This window comes from Lepidochelys olivacea, assembly GCF_965140295.1.
Source record: "Lepidochelys olivacea isolate rLepOli2 genome assembly, chromosome: 9".
Taxonomy (NCBI): domain Eukaryota; kingdom Metazoa; phylum Chordata; order Testudines; family Cheloniidae; genus Lepidochelys; species Lepidochelys olivacea.
In genome coordinates, this window is record NC_140419.1 from 67,305,052 (window position 1) to 67,325,367 (window position 20,316).

General features: G+C 39.1%; 1 protein-coding gene across 1 annotated transcript in view; it reads right to left on the reverse strand.

Annotated features, from left to right (window-relative positions):
- DIAPH2 (diaphanous related formin 2) overlaps positions 1 to 20,316 on the reverse strand; it is an 813,565-nt gene that overhangs the window by 466,887 nt on the left and 326,362 nt on the right. Inside the window, exon 21 of the mRNA XM_084638844.1 lies at positions 3,296 to 3,397. Within this exon, the coding sequence (XP_084494970.1) occupies positions 3,296 to 3,397 (102 nt within the window). The remainder of the gene's footprint in view (positions 1 to 3,295; positions 3,398 to 20,316) is intronic.

A 20,316-nucleotide genomic window follows, 5' to 3' on the forward strand; every position in this document is an offset into this window, starting at 1 on the left:
GGGGACAGAACAGGAATGGAGTCTTAGAACTTTTAGTAAGTAATCTAGCTAGGTATGTGTTAGATTATGATTTCTTTAAATGGCTGAGAAAAGAATTGTGCTGAATAGAATAACTATTTCTGTCTGTGTATCTTTTTTGTAACTTAAGGTTTTGCCTAGAGGGGTTCTCTATGTTTTTGAATCTAATTACCCTGTAAGATATATACCATCCTGATTTTACAGGGGGGATTTCTTTATTTCTATTTACTTCTATTTTTTATTAAAAGTCTTCTTGTAAAACACTGAATGCTTTTTCATTGTTCTCAGATCCAAGGGTTTGGGTCTGTGGTCACCTATGCAAATTGGTGAGGCTTTTTATCCAACATTTCCCAGGAAAGGGGGAGTGCAAGTGTTGGGAGGATTGTTCATTGTTCTTAAGATCCAAGGGTCTGGGTCTGTAGTCACCTAGGCAAATTGGTGAGGCTTTTTACCAAACCTTGTCCAGGAAGTGGGGTGCAAGGTTTTGGGAAGTATTTTGGGGGGAAGGACGCGTCCAAACAGCTCTTCCCCAGTAACCAGTATTAGTTTGGTGGTGGTAGCGGCCATTCCAAGGATAACGGGGGTAATATTTGTTACCTTGGGGAAGTTTTGACCTAAGCTGGTAAAGATAAGCTTAGGAGGTTTTTCATGCAGGTCCCCACATCTGTACCCTAGAGTTCAGAGTCGGGGAGGAACCTTGACAGAGCTGAAGGGACACGCGGAGCTGGATAGGGAGCCTGGGAGTCCGCCAACACTCCCCACCACGCCACCACCAGCAGGGGCGCCGGGCCACGCACCGCTGCCGGCTCCACGCCCCCAACCTCAACCAGCATGAATCACAGGCCGCCCACCACCACCCGCCTGCCCCAGAAGAGCACCCGCAGCCCCCAGGACCAAGTTTTAGTTAGGGGTAGACAGTACAAGTCATGGACAGGTCAGAGGCCATGAAACTTCGTTTACTGCCCATGACCTGTCCATAACTTTTACTAAATATACCCATGACTAAAACGTAGCCTTATTTATGGCTCATCCCAGGACCAGCAGGGCCTGGAATGAAGCAGACTCAAGGATACAGCTTCTGAGGGAAGAATGTTTCTGATTTTAAACAGAATCTACCTCTGTGATAAACATGGGTTGATTAAAAAAACCAGTACACACACAAACACACACACAAATGACAGTGACTCCAAAGGGAGCCTACATCCTCCTGTGGTGAAAGTATGGGAGCTTTAACACATTAAACATATCAAGGTGGAATGTGTGGCTTACAAACTGAAAATAATTTAGGAGAGACAGAAGATCCTTAGGGAAGACTTCATGGGAACTGTTGGATGACTTTTTCTGTGTTGCCACTGGAACTTAAAGGTTTGGCATTAAATAGTTCCCTTTTATATACTTTTGCACAGAAAAGGAGTAACCAGGGCCTTTTTTTTTTTTAGCCTGTAAAAAAACCTAGCAAACTACTTAGCAATAGTAAGGTGTGTCTCAAAACAATTGACCTACTTTTTGAAAAGTATGCCTTCAGACACTGATAAATAGAATAAACTACCTCAACAACAGAATCAACCTGAACTAATTCTTTTCTTGAGGTTGTATGCTACTCTCTGTTACCTTTACCTCTCTTCTCCTCTCCTCCAACCACAGGGTCCTCCTGAACCCCCTCCCCAGATTACTTTTGAAGTTGCTCCTGTATAAATTGGTCTCTCCAAAAGGGATGACATTGTAGAACTAGGCCATTCATTAGAAAGCTAGAAAATATATGAAAAATCACTAAACCTTTCATTTTCCAGTTCCTATATTTAAAAAAGCCACATCTGATCAGGCCAAACGTTTTTCCTTTGCCTCAACATCTGAGAAGCGTTGTAAGGACTGACTTACTTATTTTTTGTGCAGTCAAACTGGGTGCCCAAACTGAACTTCTAATGCAGCGGTTTCCAAACTGTGGGTCAGGACCCCAAAGAGGGTTGCGATCCCATTTGACTGGGTCACCAGGGCCAGCATTAGATTTGCTGGGACTCAGGTCTGAAGCTGAAGCCGGAGCTCCAGCCCCACCTGGGGCAATGGTGCTTAGGCTGCAGCCCCCTCTCACCCACAATCTGGGGTGGCAGGGCTTGGGCTCCAGGGGTCATGTAATAACTTTATTGTCAGAAGAGGGGTTGCAGTTTAATGAAATTTAAGAACTCCTGTTCTAATGGATATCTGCTTATAACATTTTTCCCAGGACAGACTACGATCTCTAGCCAAAATTGCAGTTATTTTTGTGACAATCTGATTTACTGCATATATAGCAATTGAACTACACACTTTTTACAAAACACTTCTGGATAGTACTTTTGGAACTTAGACTTTACTACGTAACTTATGCTATATTGGAACATTTGATTTAGAGATGAGTCCTAGTCACAAATGGACACATTTTGATTTTCTTATTTTGGTCATACTTTGTCTCCGAATAGGGACTACTTTTTGGAGACAAGTGCTGCAACTCAAGGTTGAGTATCATCAGAATCTAGCCCAGAACTTGGATCCAGATCTGAAATTTTCCCAAATGCAGAGGTTTTACTAGGTTTTGCAGTCAGGTCCACAATTTATCTGAATAAACAAAGTTTATTATAAACTCTAAAATTATTGATTCGTCTTAATAAGATATCTTGCATCTTTTCTCAAGTTCCACTCCTTTTAGTAGCAAAATGATATATGTTACAAATATATGAGCATGAATAGCCTAATTTTTTATTGCAAGGCGAGGGAGGAATATCTGAACTTAGAAATAATACATAGGCTAACTCTTTCAATTGCCAATGCAGTCTCTTAGATATTAAGTACAAACAACAAATGGGCGAAAAAAATCATCAGTCGATGACTCTGCATAAATGAATCCTTAAGAAGTCCTAAAATATACCTCTTCTGCTCTATTATTTATCAACAGCACTCCATTGTCAATCAGCAGAGAGATTTGATTTGTCATAGAAATTACTTTTATAGAAAGTGGCCGTTAATTATACATCACTGTTCCTTTCAGTGGTACAGTATCGAGTAGGCTCTGTTAAGTACCTGTAGGGATTCTATTCCATAAGAACCTTAATTTCCTGATTTTTGCCAATATTGTGCAAAATAAATGAGAGAGAGAGAAAGAGAGAGACAGTGGTCCACAATATGTGCAGTCTGAAAAACATGCATTAACAGTAATGAAAAAAAAAATACACTATTTAAATGTTTTTCCTTTTAATGTATCTTATAAATGACAAGCCCGGCTGAATATTAGTCGAATACATACCACAACTCCAAACTGTTCTGGCTCACAGAGATCATCATATTCATGCTTTAACTGGGCTAAGGCACTGAGTTCCTTCTGTTCAGGAAGATTCTTCACCAAATTCTGGAACCAAAGAAATAAAAAAGCATATTACTTTACCTTCATAGTCTGCTAATTGCTGTGATTTTAATGAGCATTTGTTAAACATTTTATATTATACGATGTTTGTAGTTTGTTAGATGACTTGGTAATTAAGGGAATATTGTGAGACCCTCTATTTTTTCCCCATTTGGATATTTCCAATGCATGCAAACATTGATCTCTTAACGTACAAGTAACACAACAAATCAGTAAGTTAGATGGGTTTATACAGATGTCAGCATCTCCACTAAACAGCCTCTGTGACAGGAATCATGATTTTCCAGTATTAAGGAGTTAGGGCTGTGATCTCTGAACCACTAGCACCAACACATTCAAGTATTAGTCATTGGCTCCCAACTTTTTTTTTTTTTGCCCCTGTGGTTTCATCTTCCTCATTAAATTATAAATAAGGAGTATTATCTTCCTTCCCACCCACATAGAAAGCAAAATTTTACTTCCCAAAATAACTCTGGGCCTTATCCACAAAAGCAGTCTGCAGTCATCACTTGAAAGACATTTACACAGAAATGGAAACCATTCCAAAACTGCGTAAGTCTCTGGAGCTTTAGCTATTAAGCATAACTTTTCAACCTCTTCTCCTCTGATAATGCTAAGCAAGATGTAAAATTGGTTCATAAGCTCATCTCACTATACACAAAGAAAATGCTGCATATATCATATGACCAACTGAACTCTGGCAAAAGGACAGGCCTAATTTGCATGCCCCTCTTCATTGCTTTATTTTAAATAAATATACTTTGGGTAGTACAGGTGTACAGAAATCCCTAATTTTATAGTTAAATCAATATATTTAAAATTTATTCTTGCACAGTTTTTTCTTTGTCATGTGTAAGAAGAAAAGACTAGCTTTTTTTTTTCAAAAAAAATTGAGCAGGATATACTTGTCTGCTCTAAGAGACTCAAGGATCTTAGGTTTCCTGTTAAACACAGGTGTCCAGCTGGATCAGAATGTTGTCAGGCTGATAGAACATGTGTACTACTATTGTACACACTCATCAATACACTAGTTCCTAGTGGCTGTCCTTCCCTCTGCCTTGCCGCCACAGATCGCCATTGCTCATCGATGACTTATGGTAGACAAACTGGGAAGACAGAAAACTGGAGCACTGATGGCAAAAGATAATATCTGAATCAGCTCTAGAGTAGCATAAGGATTTTATAGGATCCCTTGTGATGAATGCTTAAGGACCCATTTTTTTCCCCCTACACCTTTACAAAGCTGTTTCAGATAGCATACATACAGTCTAGTCCACCTGGACTGCCTTTGCTGAGTTCCAGCATCTGCTATCTAATAGTCTACGTTGCAGAAAAAGGCTGAATACATTTAAGGATGCTTTCCAGACCTACAGAAGGGAAGCCGGAGCAGAAAGGGATAAAAGTAATGCACACCCTAACTAAATGCAAGCCATTCTCACAAGCTAACATTACACTATCTTACTGATGTACAAACTCCTCTGGGAAGTGGACGCAGTTCAAATGTCCTTGCTAAAACTTATAGGACTTATTACAGTCTCCATTACAATTAAGCAACATCAGCTGCTTGCTGACCCAAACTGTGGTCGACATGTATTTCCATATATTTATGTTAAAAAATCACTTTCATCATTGAATATATGTTGGAATTCAAATTACAAAAATTGTATCTCTGACTCACTACTCATGTTTCAGCCTACTGTAGTTTTGTAAGGCTACTACAACTAAAGGTTTTTAAATGGAAAACTTCAGTATAGATGAGTCTGTGACACCACTGTAACAGTAGAATACAATCTTTCATGCATCATAGCTTTCACTTTGTGGTATTTCAGAAGTGGGATGTAAAATTATTCCTGTTCATAGAACGGAGAACTTAACTACTTCCCACATTTTGGCAATTTTCCTACAGCATTCCCCAAACTTTATTTTCCTTAAATGTTAATTGTTAGTTAAGTGAAGGTATTGAACTATAATGCCCTTACTTTCTTACCAAAACCTAACTGTTCTTTCTCATCTCATTTCAACTCACTGAGCCATGCTACTTGTAGAAGAACAGAATTGGGCTCTCCATGATTAAGTCCATCATATTGTACATAAATTGTGTTTAAACTGCAAAAGACCCTAATTTATTTTGTCAAACTCATTTTAGAATGGCATAACTATCACTGTGCCTATGCCATCTAGAATTAAGTAGTGTTCTTATAGTTGTTTGGCTTTTTAACATTATGATTTCTTTTTCTCATGCTGGTTCTGTCCATAGACTTTGTTATGGAGAAACACGCTTGATTTCTTTTTTAGGGAAAGCCCTGGCAAAGACTGCACAGAATACCACACCTGCTCTTTATTCTAGCTCCAAGACCTGCAACATACCTGTCAGTCACAGATTCTAAAAGCATACTGTACATAGTTTTCAAAAAACATTAGTTTGCAAAGACATTTGTTTTATACATGTGAACACAATGCCTAAAACCTTCAGATACAGGATCAACAGTTGGCAGTTGTGACTCAAATGACGCAAAACCTCACACTCACTGAGTTTGGATAGAATACTAAGAAAGTTTCGTATTGATTATATAGTACAACCCCTTCAATACCAGTTACAAGCTTACATGAATTAAAAGCAGAGCTGGTAAAGTGTCAGTCCTGTAAGAAAAAAATAGAAATAAATAGAATATTACATGACCAGTTCCAGTCTAGTTTTCACAGTTCTGAAGAACAAATCTTTGTCCTTTCCTTATTTCTTCATAGGAAAAAATGCACTTGAATTGAATGCACACATCGATCAAGATACACGTTCCCATGAAATAAAAGTGAAAATGGAAATTTGCCTCAACACATTGTCATGAAGCCTTTGCTCTATTTGATGCTTAAGTAATAATTACCTCTATTTGTTTTTTCTATATAATAAATTCTCACAAATTAAATATCCAAGGAAGCACATAAAGAAATTTAATTTTTGTGACCTTGGGGAAAAGTCATTTTGCCCATTATTACTTTCATTTTCCCTTTAAAAGAGGATACAACTTAAATTTAATTTACACATAGCATTTCAGGGAACTGACAGTGTCTCAGAATCTTTCAGTCAATGTCTTTTAATGGTTGCAACTGTCAAAATGCTCCTCCATAATTCATGTCCCTTTTCAAAAAAAAGCACTGACACAGTTAATGTAGTTTAGTAAGTGTGCATTTCAAGGTCTTCTATTTTACTTGCATAATCCAATGCAACATGGAAAATACTAATATTTAAAAAGAGCTGCAGGGAACAAAGTAAGCATACATAAATGCACTCAAGTTGTTTCGTACACAGACACCCTGCACACATTATTTCTCCAAGTCTTGTAGTTGTTGCTTCAAAGCTGATTTTATCAGTCACAAATACATTAACAAGGTAACTAACTGTGCTTCAACTGCAGTAATGTTAAAATGTGTTGAAAGCAGAAAACAAGCAGGTTCACAACTTTTTTTTTTTCTTTTTAAGTTTACCCAGCCAAGAATTTTGTTTTTGTTTTAAAACCAAAGGTTGTAGAAATCTGTGTTTTGCTACTTTTGTGTCTACTTATTTATGAAATATGGATAAAAAGTAATTTAGGAGTATTTTATTATAATATTTAATATTAAACTTTTTAATCATGTACGTTTCCAAATGGTCTGGAATGCCACTGCAGCTAATAAAATGTATTACAGTGTATTAATAATATGGCAGAGTTAAGTGCTATACAGACAAATCATGCACAGAGATCTCAATATTATAGAAAGCAAATGATGGGAGAAAGGAACACAACGTACAAACAGAGCGTCCAGGGTGACAGCAGGAACACAGAACTAACAAGACAGCTGCCCATTTCTTGATTATTTTAGAGTTGCAAAGTTAGTTATCTAAACTCAGGGATAGACATCGTAACAGAAGTGAGTCTTCACTTAAATCCTTCCGCGCAGAGTAGCTCAGGAATGGTGTTCCTTGAGTGAAGAGCAGAATGAAAGACACTTGTGGGACAAGTAGGTCACTTACTGAAGGAAGAGGACAGGGAACAACAAAACAAGAGAGAAGGTTGAGTAAGGAGGGGCAAGGATATATAGGGCTTCAAAGGTGAAGGTGAAAAGTTTAGTTGTGATGGAGATGGGGAGACCATGGGAAAAAAAGGGTTGAAATGGTCAGTTTTCCTTGTAAAGACTATTTTACAAGGACTAGTGAAAGATGATCTGATGCCCAATGAAGCTCAAAAGAAGGTGGTTTCATTTTTTCTTCCCTCCTTTACCTCAGATGAAGATCAAGTCTACAATCTTGCAACTAATATCACATACCCATGGAAGACACTACTACTTTTTTTTTTTTAACATCTTTTCTAAAATATCCAGAACGGTTTTAATAAGACATACTATAACCAAATATAGTCTCATCTAATCATCAGGAAGCTGTTTGTGGTCATCCCTCCCCACTCCAAGTTAACTGTTTAAAGATATTCAAGGTATTAACTGAGGTACAAAGTTAAATTTGCTATTGTACTAATAAAAGAAAAAGTCTCTTCAAATACAATCGTTATACTTCTGTTTACCTTGTGTGATAATCATGTTTTTATTTCCCAATAAAGTGTATTCATTTCCAAATTATTTTTACTCAGGTTTATGATTAACTACATCTACTTATGAAAATGACAAACTTTGGTACTAATTATCTTCTTTTTTTTGTTACTGGTTCAATTTGCTTTAGAAGTAAAATGATAAACCATCTCCAGACAGCGAAAATGGTGTTAGAATCAAACAGACTGAACAAGCAAAAGAGTAATCCTGCTGGGATTACATTTAGAACAAATAGCAGATGTGTGATGATAAAATTATTTCTGCTGTTTATTATACCTCTGTTTGCACACACTCAGACTGCAGCACAAATGCTCATTTATTATTAAGACCCATTTTCAATTTAAAATATCTGCATCATTTTGAGTCAGCAACTACTACAGAAAGCCAAGGCTCCTCTACAGGATAACTAAAACACACCCCAAATACAGGTATTTATGGAGCTATGCACGCGCGCACACAAACACACACACAGTTGACAGTATTTATGGAGCTATGGAAGCTGGGAAGGTTCCACGCGCATGTGCACACACATCAGATACAGGTATTTATGGAGCTATGGGAGTTTGGATGGTCCAAGTTCATGGAAAAGTTGGTACTGTATTAACAGTTCTCATTTTATGGGACTATTCTTTGGGGCTGGAATAAACATCCTATACAAGTCTGGGTACACAGAGACCTCTTGGCTTGGAGTTTAATCTCCAATCAGACAATCTGCACCATCCTGATTGCCAGTTTTGCCTGCATACAAATTTTGAGAGCGGTAACAAGATAATTTTTGAGCTGCATCGTCTTCTTCTTCAAGTCTCTTATTGACATCTGAAATGTTAGCCATGGAGAAGTTTGAATGATGTCAGGCCCTGCCCCCTTTAAATCTTTCCAGTTAATTAACACTCCGGTAGCCTGGGGAACAAACTGAGTGGCAGTAATGGGGATTCATTGAGTATGTTTAATAGGTCATTCCAAAATATACTAATTAATCATATATGGTTACTGAGGGCTAAGTAAGACACTTTACCCCTGGAAAGGGGAGAGAGAACAAACATCTAATCCTACATTACATGGATAATTCCTTCTAGAAGAAGTTACATCTCTTGCAGCTCTGAAGCCCAGGAAGTTCATGGAAGTAGAGGTAATTTTCTGAGAGATATGGTCCAGAGTCTATCTTCATAATCAAACAACTAAAAATGCATTTTGATATGCAAAATCCTTTTTTCTTGAGAGGAAATTGATTAATGATCATTCTTATAAACTTGCAGAAATTAATACCAAGGTACTGGATTCCAAAAATCACTGATTTAATAAATAAATATGATTAATGATTTCAGTGAAGCTCTTACTCAAAATATTGTCATCATGGCAATGAGTACACAAATGGACTGGGATAGCATGAAGAGGATTTTCTCATGCTACAGAATTTGGAAATGCCTTAGGGATTCAATTCAAAACACATTAATGATTTTGTAAGATGTTTTGTTAATTTGCTTTTTGTTAAATGATATGGCTCTTGCTTATACAGACTAAAGCCAGGAATTTACAATGGAACAAAACAACATTATTTTGGATTGCAAGCAAGAATGCTGATTTGTTATAACTCTCATGACAGTTCCATTGGATTAAGGCTATTATTCTTGTGCACAGAAAAATACCAATGAGAAATTACAGTCTGCCTATCTAAAATTCACCAGTGATTTACACTGAGTAGAGGATTCACCAAATTCTTTCCAGAATGATTGTGTATTATTTGTTAAGGATGTGACCTTTCACTGCAAAATGACTTCTGCCTTTTTTGCACCGCTGCCCAGAGCCCCAAACAGATATAGTTATTCATGTACTTCCAGTTTTAAAAGTTATTATTATTTGAGATCTTTGGATGAAAGATGGTATACAAAATGCCAGCTATTACTGAAACTACTACTTTTGTCCATCCACTGTTTTAAAATAGACCAGGATTTTTCACCATATAGGTTTCCTGGAACACTTCTTTATGAAATTATTTTTTACTTAACTTATCCAGACATTATTAATAAGTGAGGGTAGTCAATAAAACATCAAATATGAAGCTTTAAAGTTATGCAAAGATACAATGTAGTGATTGTGGGAAGATAGGTATTAAGATATTAATTTGATGGATTTGCAGACTTCCTCCTTTAATTATTGATCTTATTTTGATTAAGAAAAATAAAACTAAATAAAAGGTTATATTATAAGTCACATCCTGGAACAGAACCATAATAAAACAGAAGATGAAAGTGTATTTCCAATTATATTATATACCTGAAGCTCATAACATATATAAACTTATTTAAAATTTTTTTTTCTTTTGACAATCTCTCCTATCAATATAATGTGTCTAACATATGTTCTGAAGATAGAACAACAGGGAAGTGTTGGCATATTCTGATATATACAAAAAAAGGTTTTCAAAAGTACTTGTTATAAAATGAAAGTCGGCAACAATTTAAGTCACACATCTCTAAAAACCTCAAATATAATCACACAGAATGAAAGACATTAATATGCGAAGCATCTTTACAAGTCAGTCTTTTTGTCTTTAATTCAGTCCTAAAAACAATCTTCAGATTCCTCACTGTGCTAACACAGAATACCATTCCACACCTGAGGCATAAATTTTAATACTGATCTAATGTCAATGATAATCCTGTTGTATTACTTAAACCTCTGAAGGTAGCAGTACACGAGGATATGTTTAAATCTGTTTATTTTGCAGCTACCCAGAAGAATTAACTAACCCAAATAAATAAATACGATCAAATACACTTTTCCTTGATAATTCTAATTAATCTCTGAGAGACAGAGAGAGAGAGAATCACTGGCAAACTGTGATATTTTAAATTAAAAAAAAAAATACATCACAGAGTATGAGTCCAAAGCTGTGGCTGTTAAGATGACAAAGATTATTTACCAGAAACTGAAGTTATCTGAATGTATATTTCTGCCTAGCTATACTGTAGAAGTTGCACATATTGCTTTTCAGGAGGTCCCAAGAGAAGTTGCAAAGTAAAATCATTGCTAAAAGGAGGTACACTTAAGCCTACGCATTCATTAGAAAATCAGTTTATGTTAGAACATGACTTTGAATAGGGTTAATCACAACCGGATGTTATGATTAGAGGTTACGTTAGATGTTTGAATAGGGTTAATCACAACCGGATGTTATGTTAGAACATGACAAAGGGTTAATCACAACCGGACAATGTGATGTTAAATGTGATTGTTCTTGACTAAAACTGATCAAAAACAGGAAATGGAAAAGTAACAAAAACATTGTGCACAGTCACGCTCATTGAAATTCTCAGGGGTATTTCCATATCAAAATTTGAATGCAATGAAAAAAATGGCCAAAATTTAACATTTAAAAAATTTACCAACTCTATTGCTAACAAAATCCCACAAATATCATATTCACTTTCACATACACAGAGATAGCAAGTTCTTCATAATAGGTTATAGTTAAGGCTGTCCATTGCAATGTGATTTTCACTTCTTGTATGTGTATGATGAGAATAAGGACATTGTTGAATTGGAAATGTGATAGAGACATAGTTCATATGCTGGTGTGGCTGAGCGTGGCAATGAAGATTCACGCTCTATTATGTTCATGTTACTTTAACTTAAGATTTGTGTGTGTTTTTTTTAAACCATTTGAGTGGTGTGGAAATACAGCTGAGACACTACAACTCTAAGTTAAAGCTTTTCCATGGCAGTTTCCCAGTATTATTTAGCACCAAAACTTTAACTCTATTTGGCCTACGTCTATGGGAGGGAAATCTTGCTCCAAAAGACCTTACAAAGTGTACGTGAATGGGTCTCCCTTTCTGCAGACATTTTCAAGATCCTGGGTAATGCGGGACATATTGCAATTTCCTGCACCTGACAGGAGCAGTCTGTCCACTGTTCTTAGCCAAACAGCTGCCACACTGTCGGGTGCAGTGACTTTGGGTCTAGATGGAGTTTCTGGCTGTGACGTTATGAGATCACATCCAGAAAGTGTGGGGGCTGGATCAGAGGTTAAATGGACATCTAAAGCAGATCTGTCAGCCCGAACTGCCTCAGCCACTATAGAGATACCAGAATGATCATAGCTTTGTTACTTGAGTTCAGAAATCACCCTGGTAATCAGAATATGATTATGTATATGAAGATATACAGAAGATGTATATGAATTCTTTGTTCCACTGTAAGAGAGTCATGCAGTAGCAACCATGGACCCTCTTGAGCAAAAGTTTTAACATTTTGCATTGTCCTTTCTGACAAAGTAGTCTTCCATGTACCCCACTGATAGAATATCATTTCCATGAAGGGTGTGTAGAGGGACCATGTGCTCAGGAAATCTGCTCACTTGTTGATTCCTGGAAAATTAAGGGACATTCATGTCACACTATTTCCAGAAGTTGATGTCCTCCAGGCAGAAGGATGAGCATCCCATTGGAGGACAGGCAGTAATATTGTACAAGCTACCCCGGTGGCTCTGGACTCTAGAATGGTTGTGTGTAATCCCATGTTGTTTGGGTATCAGGTCTCTGTGGTAACATGACATGGTACTATGACCTTTGTTTCTTATCACATTTTCAGTGAAGAACAGACATTCCTTAGCCCAAGTTGGAGAGTTTGAAGGCAAAGTTTGACAAGCAGCTTCACGTAAATGAATGCCAGCACGTGGCCTACCACTGAGAGGTATGTTCATAAGGTAATAGTTGTGGCTGTGATGATCAGCTCTGATGTGGCTCCTGACATTCCCACCAAATTTGTTGTCTGGTCGACCGGGATGACAAGGGAAGCAGAGGATGATTGTCTCCTTTGGCACCATGACCATTTTGATTATGTCTGCCCTGAGGTTCAGCATGAGCCCATTGCCCCTGTCAAGGCTAATACTTGTAGGGCTTTCAGTAGGGGATGGTGTGTCAATCCCTCAATGGATCTCAGGATGGCCCTCATGTTCTTCAAGAGGGTGAAGTGCTTTGTCAGCCTTCAAACTGAAAAGCTCCATCTCTTTGACGAGTTGCGCCTCTGGTAGAGCTCCGAAGGCTCATCTCAGGATTACATGGTCACAGCCACCAACCTTACAACCATGTCCTAGGCTGTCCTGGCAACCATCTGGCCATGAATATAATTTCCTTTATCTCCTCCCTACCATCATCAGGCAGCTTGGACAAAAGGTAAGTTGACCTCCTCCTTGTCAGGACATGTTACTTGGCAAATAATGCTTGATAATTTGCCACCTATAGTTGCAGTGAGGCCAATCAATAAGCTTTGCCCCCAAAGAGATTCAACTTTTGGGGTCCTTTGTCCCTGGGTGTACATGTACCTTTCACTGACTAGGGTTTCTCTTGTACCATTGTGACTACTAATGACCTGAGGCACTGGGTGGGAAGAGAAGTGTTCTGAATTTAGCTGGGGCACTTGGTAATGTTTCTCTGCCATGTTGGAGGTCAGCTGAACAGTGTATGGAGTTTGCTAAAGGGCTTTGGCCAATTCCTGTTTGCCTTTGCTAATGGGGGAATCAATGCTGGCAGGGGACTGATGCAGCCAGGATATCACAGTTTGTGTGACTATTCACAGACAACCACCATCTAAATATCCAGAGTCTCGGGAAATATGTATTAGAAGATCCTAGGTCAGGGATGGGCAAGCTTTTTGGCTGGAGGGCCACATCAGGGTTGCAAAACTATATGGAGGGCTGGGTAGGGAAGGCTGTGACTCCCCAAACAGTCTGGCCCCCAGCCCCTATCCTCCCCCTTCCATTTCCTGCCCACTGACTGCCCCAACCCATCCAATCCCCCCTGCTCCTTGTCCCTTGACCACCCCCTCCCAGGACCCCCACCCCTAACCACCCCCGGGGAACCCAACCCCTATCCAACCGCCCCTTCTCCCTGTTCCCTGACTGCCCCGACCCCATCCACACCCCCGCCCCCGACAGGCCCCCTGGGACTCCCACGCATATCCAACACCCCCTGCTCCCTGTCCCCTGACCTCTATCCACACCACCACCCCATAACAGGCCCCCCAGGACTCCCATGCCTATCCAGCCCCCCCCCCATTCAATGGTCCCCTCCTCCCTGTCCCCTGACTGCCCTCTGGGGCCCCCTACTCCCTGCCCCCTTACCATGCCGCCACGCTGCCTGACAGGAGTGGTGGGCCAGAGCGCTTGCAGCACAGCGTGCTGAGGCTGCAGGGGAGGGGAAACAGCAGGAAAGGGGCCGGGTACTAGCCTCCCCAGCCTAGAGCTCAGGGTCCGGGCAGGACGGTCCCGCAGGCCGGATGTGGCCCGTGGGCCACAGTTTGCCCACCTCTCTCCATGAAATCACCAGCCACTGGGGCTGGTTGGACAGCTCTGTCTCGAAACAATTAAGAGTCTGGCTGCTCTGTCCCCATTGTCAGTGTTCTAGGCAGTGATAACCACTGAAAAGACTGATCTCTTCCTCTTTCTGGATCTATACAAAGTGAACTATCTATGGGACACATGCAATGATGTCGAGCCACCATAACATACAAATTGGGTACCCTCCTACTTGTGTCCTGTTATGCCTGTGCTGGATCAGTGCTCTGTAGCAGGGTCTCCTACACTTGCTCCAAAGTCATCTGTGAAAACTAGTGTTGAGGACTCCCTGCTCTGAGCTGGATAAAATGCATAAAACTGCTGGAGCAGATGAAATTGGACTGCGTCTCCCTTGACTTGAAAGTCCTCTACGTGAATGATTTGCACACTGCACATTTATCAGAAATGTGTGTCTTCCTCGAACAGAAAAGAACTTATTTGAACAGAACATTTACATTGGCTATGCCTTTTGACAAGAGGAATGATTCTGCCACAGGCTGGGCAGAGCCCTAAACCCTGAAAGCTTACAGTTCACCATGATGGTTCTCCACTGTACGGGGCATAGAAAGGGGTATGTACAACTATCTCCTCTATCCTTTTTCCTTCTTCTTTTGTTAGTTCTTTTATTTCAGATATTATATGAGAGAGAGGGAGATCTTCACCAGAATAACAAGGATGACCAGCAGGTAAAACACTTGCCAGGTTCCCTCTCGCTGCCACACGCTCTAAGAAGAAACTGAGGGAAAAATGTGGTTGCCCTGCCTTTTATGCTTTTGCATGGGAACACAAGGTGGGCAATGGAGCATGCAGTCCTAGCATGGGAGCCAGGCTGAAACATCCTTGAAGGAGGATATTTAGTTGAAAGTTATACGTTTGATAAAAAGGTTAAAACTGGACATTTTTATATCTTAAAGGTATTACTTTTTTAAAATGGATAGAAGGGCATGGGGACAGCATTCTGACCACAGTGCAGAGAACCAGGATGAGGAGCTCACTGTGTTTTAGTGATTACCCAGTGCTAGGGAGGCCAAAAAAGTGACCTGGAAAAGCTAGTCGGACACAGAAATTGCCTCTCAAATTGAGACACAATTTTGCTTCTCAAACAAGTTTTGCTGCAAGTCCCCCCTTCCCTATCACCACATCCCAACACCAGAGAGAGAGCAGGGAGAGGAAGAGGCTTGCTGTAAAAGCAAACTAAGAATCCCTTCATATACCTGTACTAACAGGGAATACTGTCCAGCTGGCAGACCTACTGTGATATGCCAGAGAGCAGCCTGGATATGGCAATTCTTGCCAGGCCCCTAAGAAAAGGATTCCTTTTGTCGAACCACAATGGGATTGCAGAAGACTAAGGGGGTAAGGAAAGTGGTAATAGACTGGTGGTTTTATGAAGGCAGCAGCATTCCTTGGCATAAATAAATTATGACAAACAAAATTAATAACAGAAGCATTTAATAAAACACTGCCACAAGTCTTACATTTAGTTTAACTCCACCTACATAGTAAGCATAGGATGTTATTACCAAGGTATTTTTTAGCTAGAAGGATCTGAAGGAAACAGGCTGCACAGCTACATGTCAAAGAAGAGTTATTCTGTCTGTAACTCCTAAGCAGCTGAATAGATTTAAGTCAAATTTGCCTGCCGGGGAGAGGAGAGGTGTTGGAGAGCCTTTACCATAAGTATAAGTGTCACAAGATGGATGCTGGTGTACATTTGTATTACATAAAGATAATTAATCCCAATCACAACTGCAAGTCTCAGTAGAACCTTAAATATACAGTTGCTACGAATACCTCCATAATAAAATATAAAACTGAACGAAAAAAGGAAGGTAGTCTCATACAAACATGAAGAAAAGTGAAAATGAGGAAGACAGAGCGTTCAATGGACATATCAAATGAATCTTTACTATCCTAATTTATGATATTATAATTATATATGTAACAGTTCGGAAAGGAATTTGTTCACATAATATGATCCAATAGAGCAGCATAAACTAGCAAAATATGAATGTATTTTGAAAAAAAAACATGCAAATTCATGGCAGTTAACATAACTGGGGACTGATGCCTTACACGGTCATATATTAATCAGTCTCTGCAATAACTCCTGACTTCATCACCCTTGTTATATGGCAACACAAAGCTGAACCCTCTTACAGATTTTGAGCTCACAAAACTGAGAAAATAACTATTCCCTTGGCTCCAGGACGGACAATCATTCACTAAAGACTGACAACTTTTCAATATTTTTATAGCAAAACAACATTGACATTAAAAATAAAACCCACACACACACTTCCTTGAGTCAAGAGAAACAGGTCAGCCTGAGCAATCATTTCACTCTTGGGAGCATACTGCTTGTTATGCGACAGTTCCACCTTAATAAACTCAGACAACCAAAAAAAACCAAACCAAACCAAAAAACCAAACCAGACTTTTGTAATATTTGAGTTAGGGTTGAGAGTATAGGTACTGAAGGGTACTGAACTTCAGAAGCATATACTAATTATACAAAAACAATCGGTAAGGCTTTCTCCTGGTTTTGGTCAGTAATGAGATTAAAGAATTTCATTGATGGATAAGACCCTCTAAGAGTTACAGCAGCTTCCTCTACTTTGTACCAAAACTGTGAAGGAAGTGCAGGAGACATGATGTGACCTCTATAGGTATGTCTACACTCAATTAAAAACCCACAGCTGACCCATGCTAGCTGTCTGGAACTAAGGGGCTCAGGCTAAAGAGCTGTTTAATTGCATATAGACGTTCGGACTCAGGATGCAGCCTGAGCTCTCGGATCCTCGCACACCAAAGGGTCCTAGAGCCTGGGCTCCAGACAAATCCTAAACCTCTACACTGCAATTGAACAACCCCTGACCCTAAGCACCGCCAGTAAGAGTCAGCTGGCACGGGCCAGACAGAGGTTTTTAATTGCAGTGTAGACATCCCTCGGCCCGCACCGCTTCCCGCAGCCCAGATTGGCCTCGAGCAGCGAACCGCAGCCAGTGGGAGCCGCGATCGGCCAAGCCTGTAGACGCAGCAGGTAAACAAACCGGCCCGGCCTGCCAGGAGGCTTACCCTGGCGGGCTGCATGCCAAAGATTGCCGATCCCTGCCCTATCTGTACACAAATGAAAGGGCTAAAAGACTTTTTTTTTCTTTCTTTTTTTTAAAAGGAAGAACACTTTTAGACTCCACTGGCAAGTTTTAAAGCCAGTGGAGCATATGTGCCCTTCTGCTATGCATGTTCCATGAGAAAATAACTTTCACTGTCCCATGCACTAGATTTTGCCGAAGTATTTTAAAGTAAAATTAATTTGAAATTTGTAGAATTAATTGTTTTGAAGCTTTGATGTGGCAAAACACTGTTAGAAGAATTTTCGAAATATTACCAATATTTTTTTTAAACACATCTCTTGCAGGTATCCTGTCAAAATAACATTAAATTTGGGTAAAATTATTATTCTTGTTGACATTTTTGTGACTGGGCACACTTGCAAAATCTTATATAAAACACAACTTATCTACTCCTGCCCCCCATGAGGATTGTAAGGTGAGGGCAATATCATGTTAATAATTAGGACTGTCAATTAATTGCAGTTAACTCAGGCAATTAACTCAAAAAAACTAATCATGATTTTAAAAATTAATCACGATTAAGCGCACTTAAACAATAGAATACTCACTGAAATACATTAAATATTTTGCATGTTTTTCTACATTTTCACATATATTGATTTCTATTACAACACAGAATAGAAAGTGTACAGTGCTCACTTTATATTATTTTTATTACAAATATGTGCACTGTAAAATGATAAACAAAAGAAATAGTATTTTTCAATTCACCTCATACAAGTACTGTAGTGCAATCTCCATCATGAAAGTGCAACTTACAAATGTCAATTTTTTGGTTACATAACTGAACTCAACCAAAACAACGCAAAACTTTAGAGCCTACAAGTCCGTTCAGTCCTATGTTTTGTTCAATCACTAAGACAAACACGTTCGTTTAAATTTATGGGAGATAATGCTGCCCACATCTTATTTACAATATCACCAGAAAGAAGAGCAGGCATCTGCATGGGACTTTTGTAGCCAGCATTGCAAGGCATTTACGTGCCAGATGTGCTAAACGTTCATATGCCCCTTCATGCTTCAGCCACCATTCCAGAGGACATGCTTCCATGCTGATGCTCGTTAAAAAAATAATGCGTTAATTAAATTTGCGACTGAACTCTTGGTGGGAGAATTGTATGTCTCCAGCTCTGTTTTACACATATTATGCCATATATTTCATGTTATTGTAGTCTTGGATGATGACCCAGCACATGTTGTTCATTTTAAGAACACTTCCACTGCAGATTTGACAAAACATAAAGAAGGTATGAAAGTGAGATTTCTGAAGATAGCTACAGCACTCAACCCAAGGTTTAAGAATCCGAAGTGCCTTCCAAAAACAGAGCGACGAGGTGTGGAGCATGCATTCAGAAGTCTTAAAAGAGCAACATTCCGACGTGGAAACTACAGAACCTGAACCACCAAAAAAACAAAATCAACCTTCTGCTGGTGGCATCTGAGTCAGAGGATGAAAATGAACATGCATTGGTCCTCACTGCTTTGGATTCTTATCAAGCAGAATCTGTCATCGGCATGGACATATGTCCCCTGGAATGGTGGTTGAAGCATGAAGGGACATATGAATCTTTAGCACATCTGGCACGTAAATATCTTGTGACACCAGGCTGCAACAGTGCCATGAGAATGCCCATTCTCACTTTCAGGTGACACTGTGAACAAGAAGCCGGCAGCATTATCTTCTGCAAATGTAAACCAACTTGTTTGTCTAAGTGATTGGCTGAACAAGAAATAGGACTGAGTAGACTAGAAGGCTGTAAAGATTTACATTGTTTTATTTTTGAATTCAGTTATTTTTTGTACATAATTCTACAACTGTAAGTTCCAGTTTTATGATGAAGAGATTGCAGTACAGTACTTATATTAGCTGAATTGAAAAATACTATTTCCTTTGTTTTTTACAGTGCAAATATTTGTAATCAGAAATAAATATAAATTGAACACTATACACTTTGTATTCTGTGTTGTAATTGGAATCAATGTTTGAAAATGTAGAAAACATTAAAAATATTTAAATAAATGGGATTCTATTACTGTTTAACAGTGCAATTAATCACAATTTTTTTAATCGCATGATTCATGGCTATTAATTTTTTTAATCGCTTGACAGCCCTATTTATAATATAAATCAATAAGACTCAACCTTAACTATGGATTTCAAACATTTTCTCACTGTTTATTGGAAAGGGACTGGATTTTGTCCATTGTGAATATTTTAATAGTTCCCATTTGAAATGTCCATTGATGAAGATCATAGGACATGGTCCATATGTTTTGGAATAAATGCCACTGATGAAGAATTAGCAGTACAAGTGCTGATTAAAATCCAATAAAGCATTCAGGCTCCAGTAAGCAATGGTTATAAAGCACTTTGAAATTACTGGATGAAAGATCTATTATATGTGCAAAGTATTTCAACACACGACAACTAGGCTATAGGAACATGGAAACTGCCTCAGTTACTGACTCAGGGCTGGTTTACACTATGGATGTGTGTGTGTGGGGGGAGAATCGATCTAATGTACGCAACTTCAGCTACGTGAATAATGTAGCTAAAGTCAACGTACTTAGATCTACTTAAGGTGGAGTACCAGAGTTGACACTAGAGCGACTGGCAGTCGATTTATCACGTCTATACTATACATAAGTAGACCCCCCGCTGCATCAATCACTGCCCATCGATCAGGCTGATAGTGTGGACAAGCCCTCAGAATCAAGAACCATTTACTCCAGTATCTGACAGAGGCCAACACAATACACTTCAGAGGAAGATTCAAGTACCCTGAAGTGGACAGATGTGGAATAATTTCCACCTGGCCCACATTGGATTTCATCTTCCTCTCTAGTAAACGATC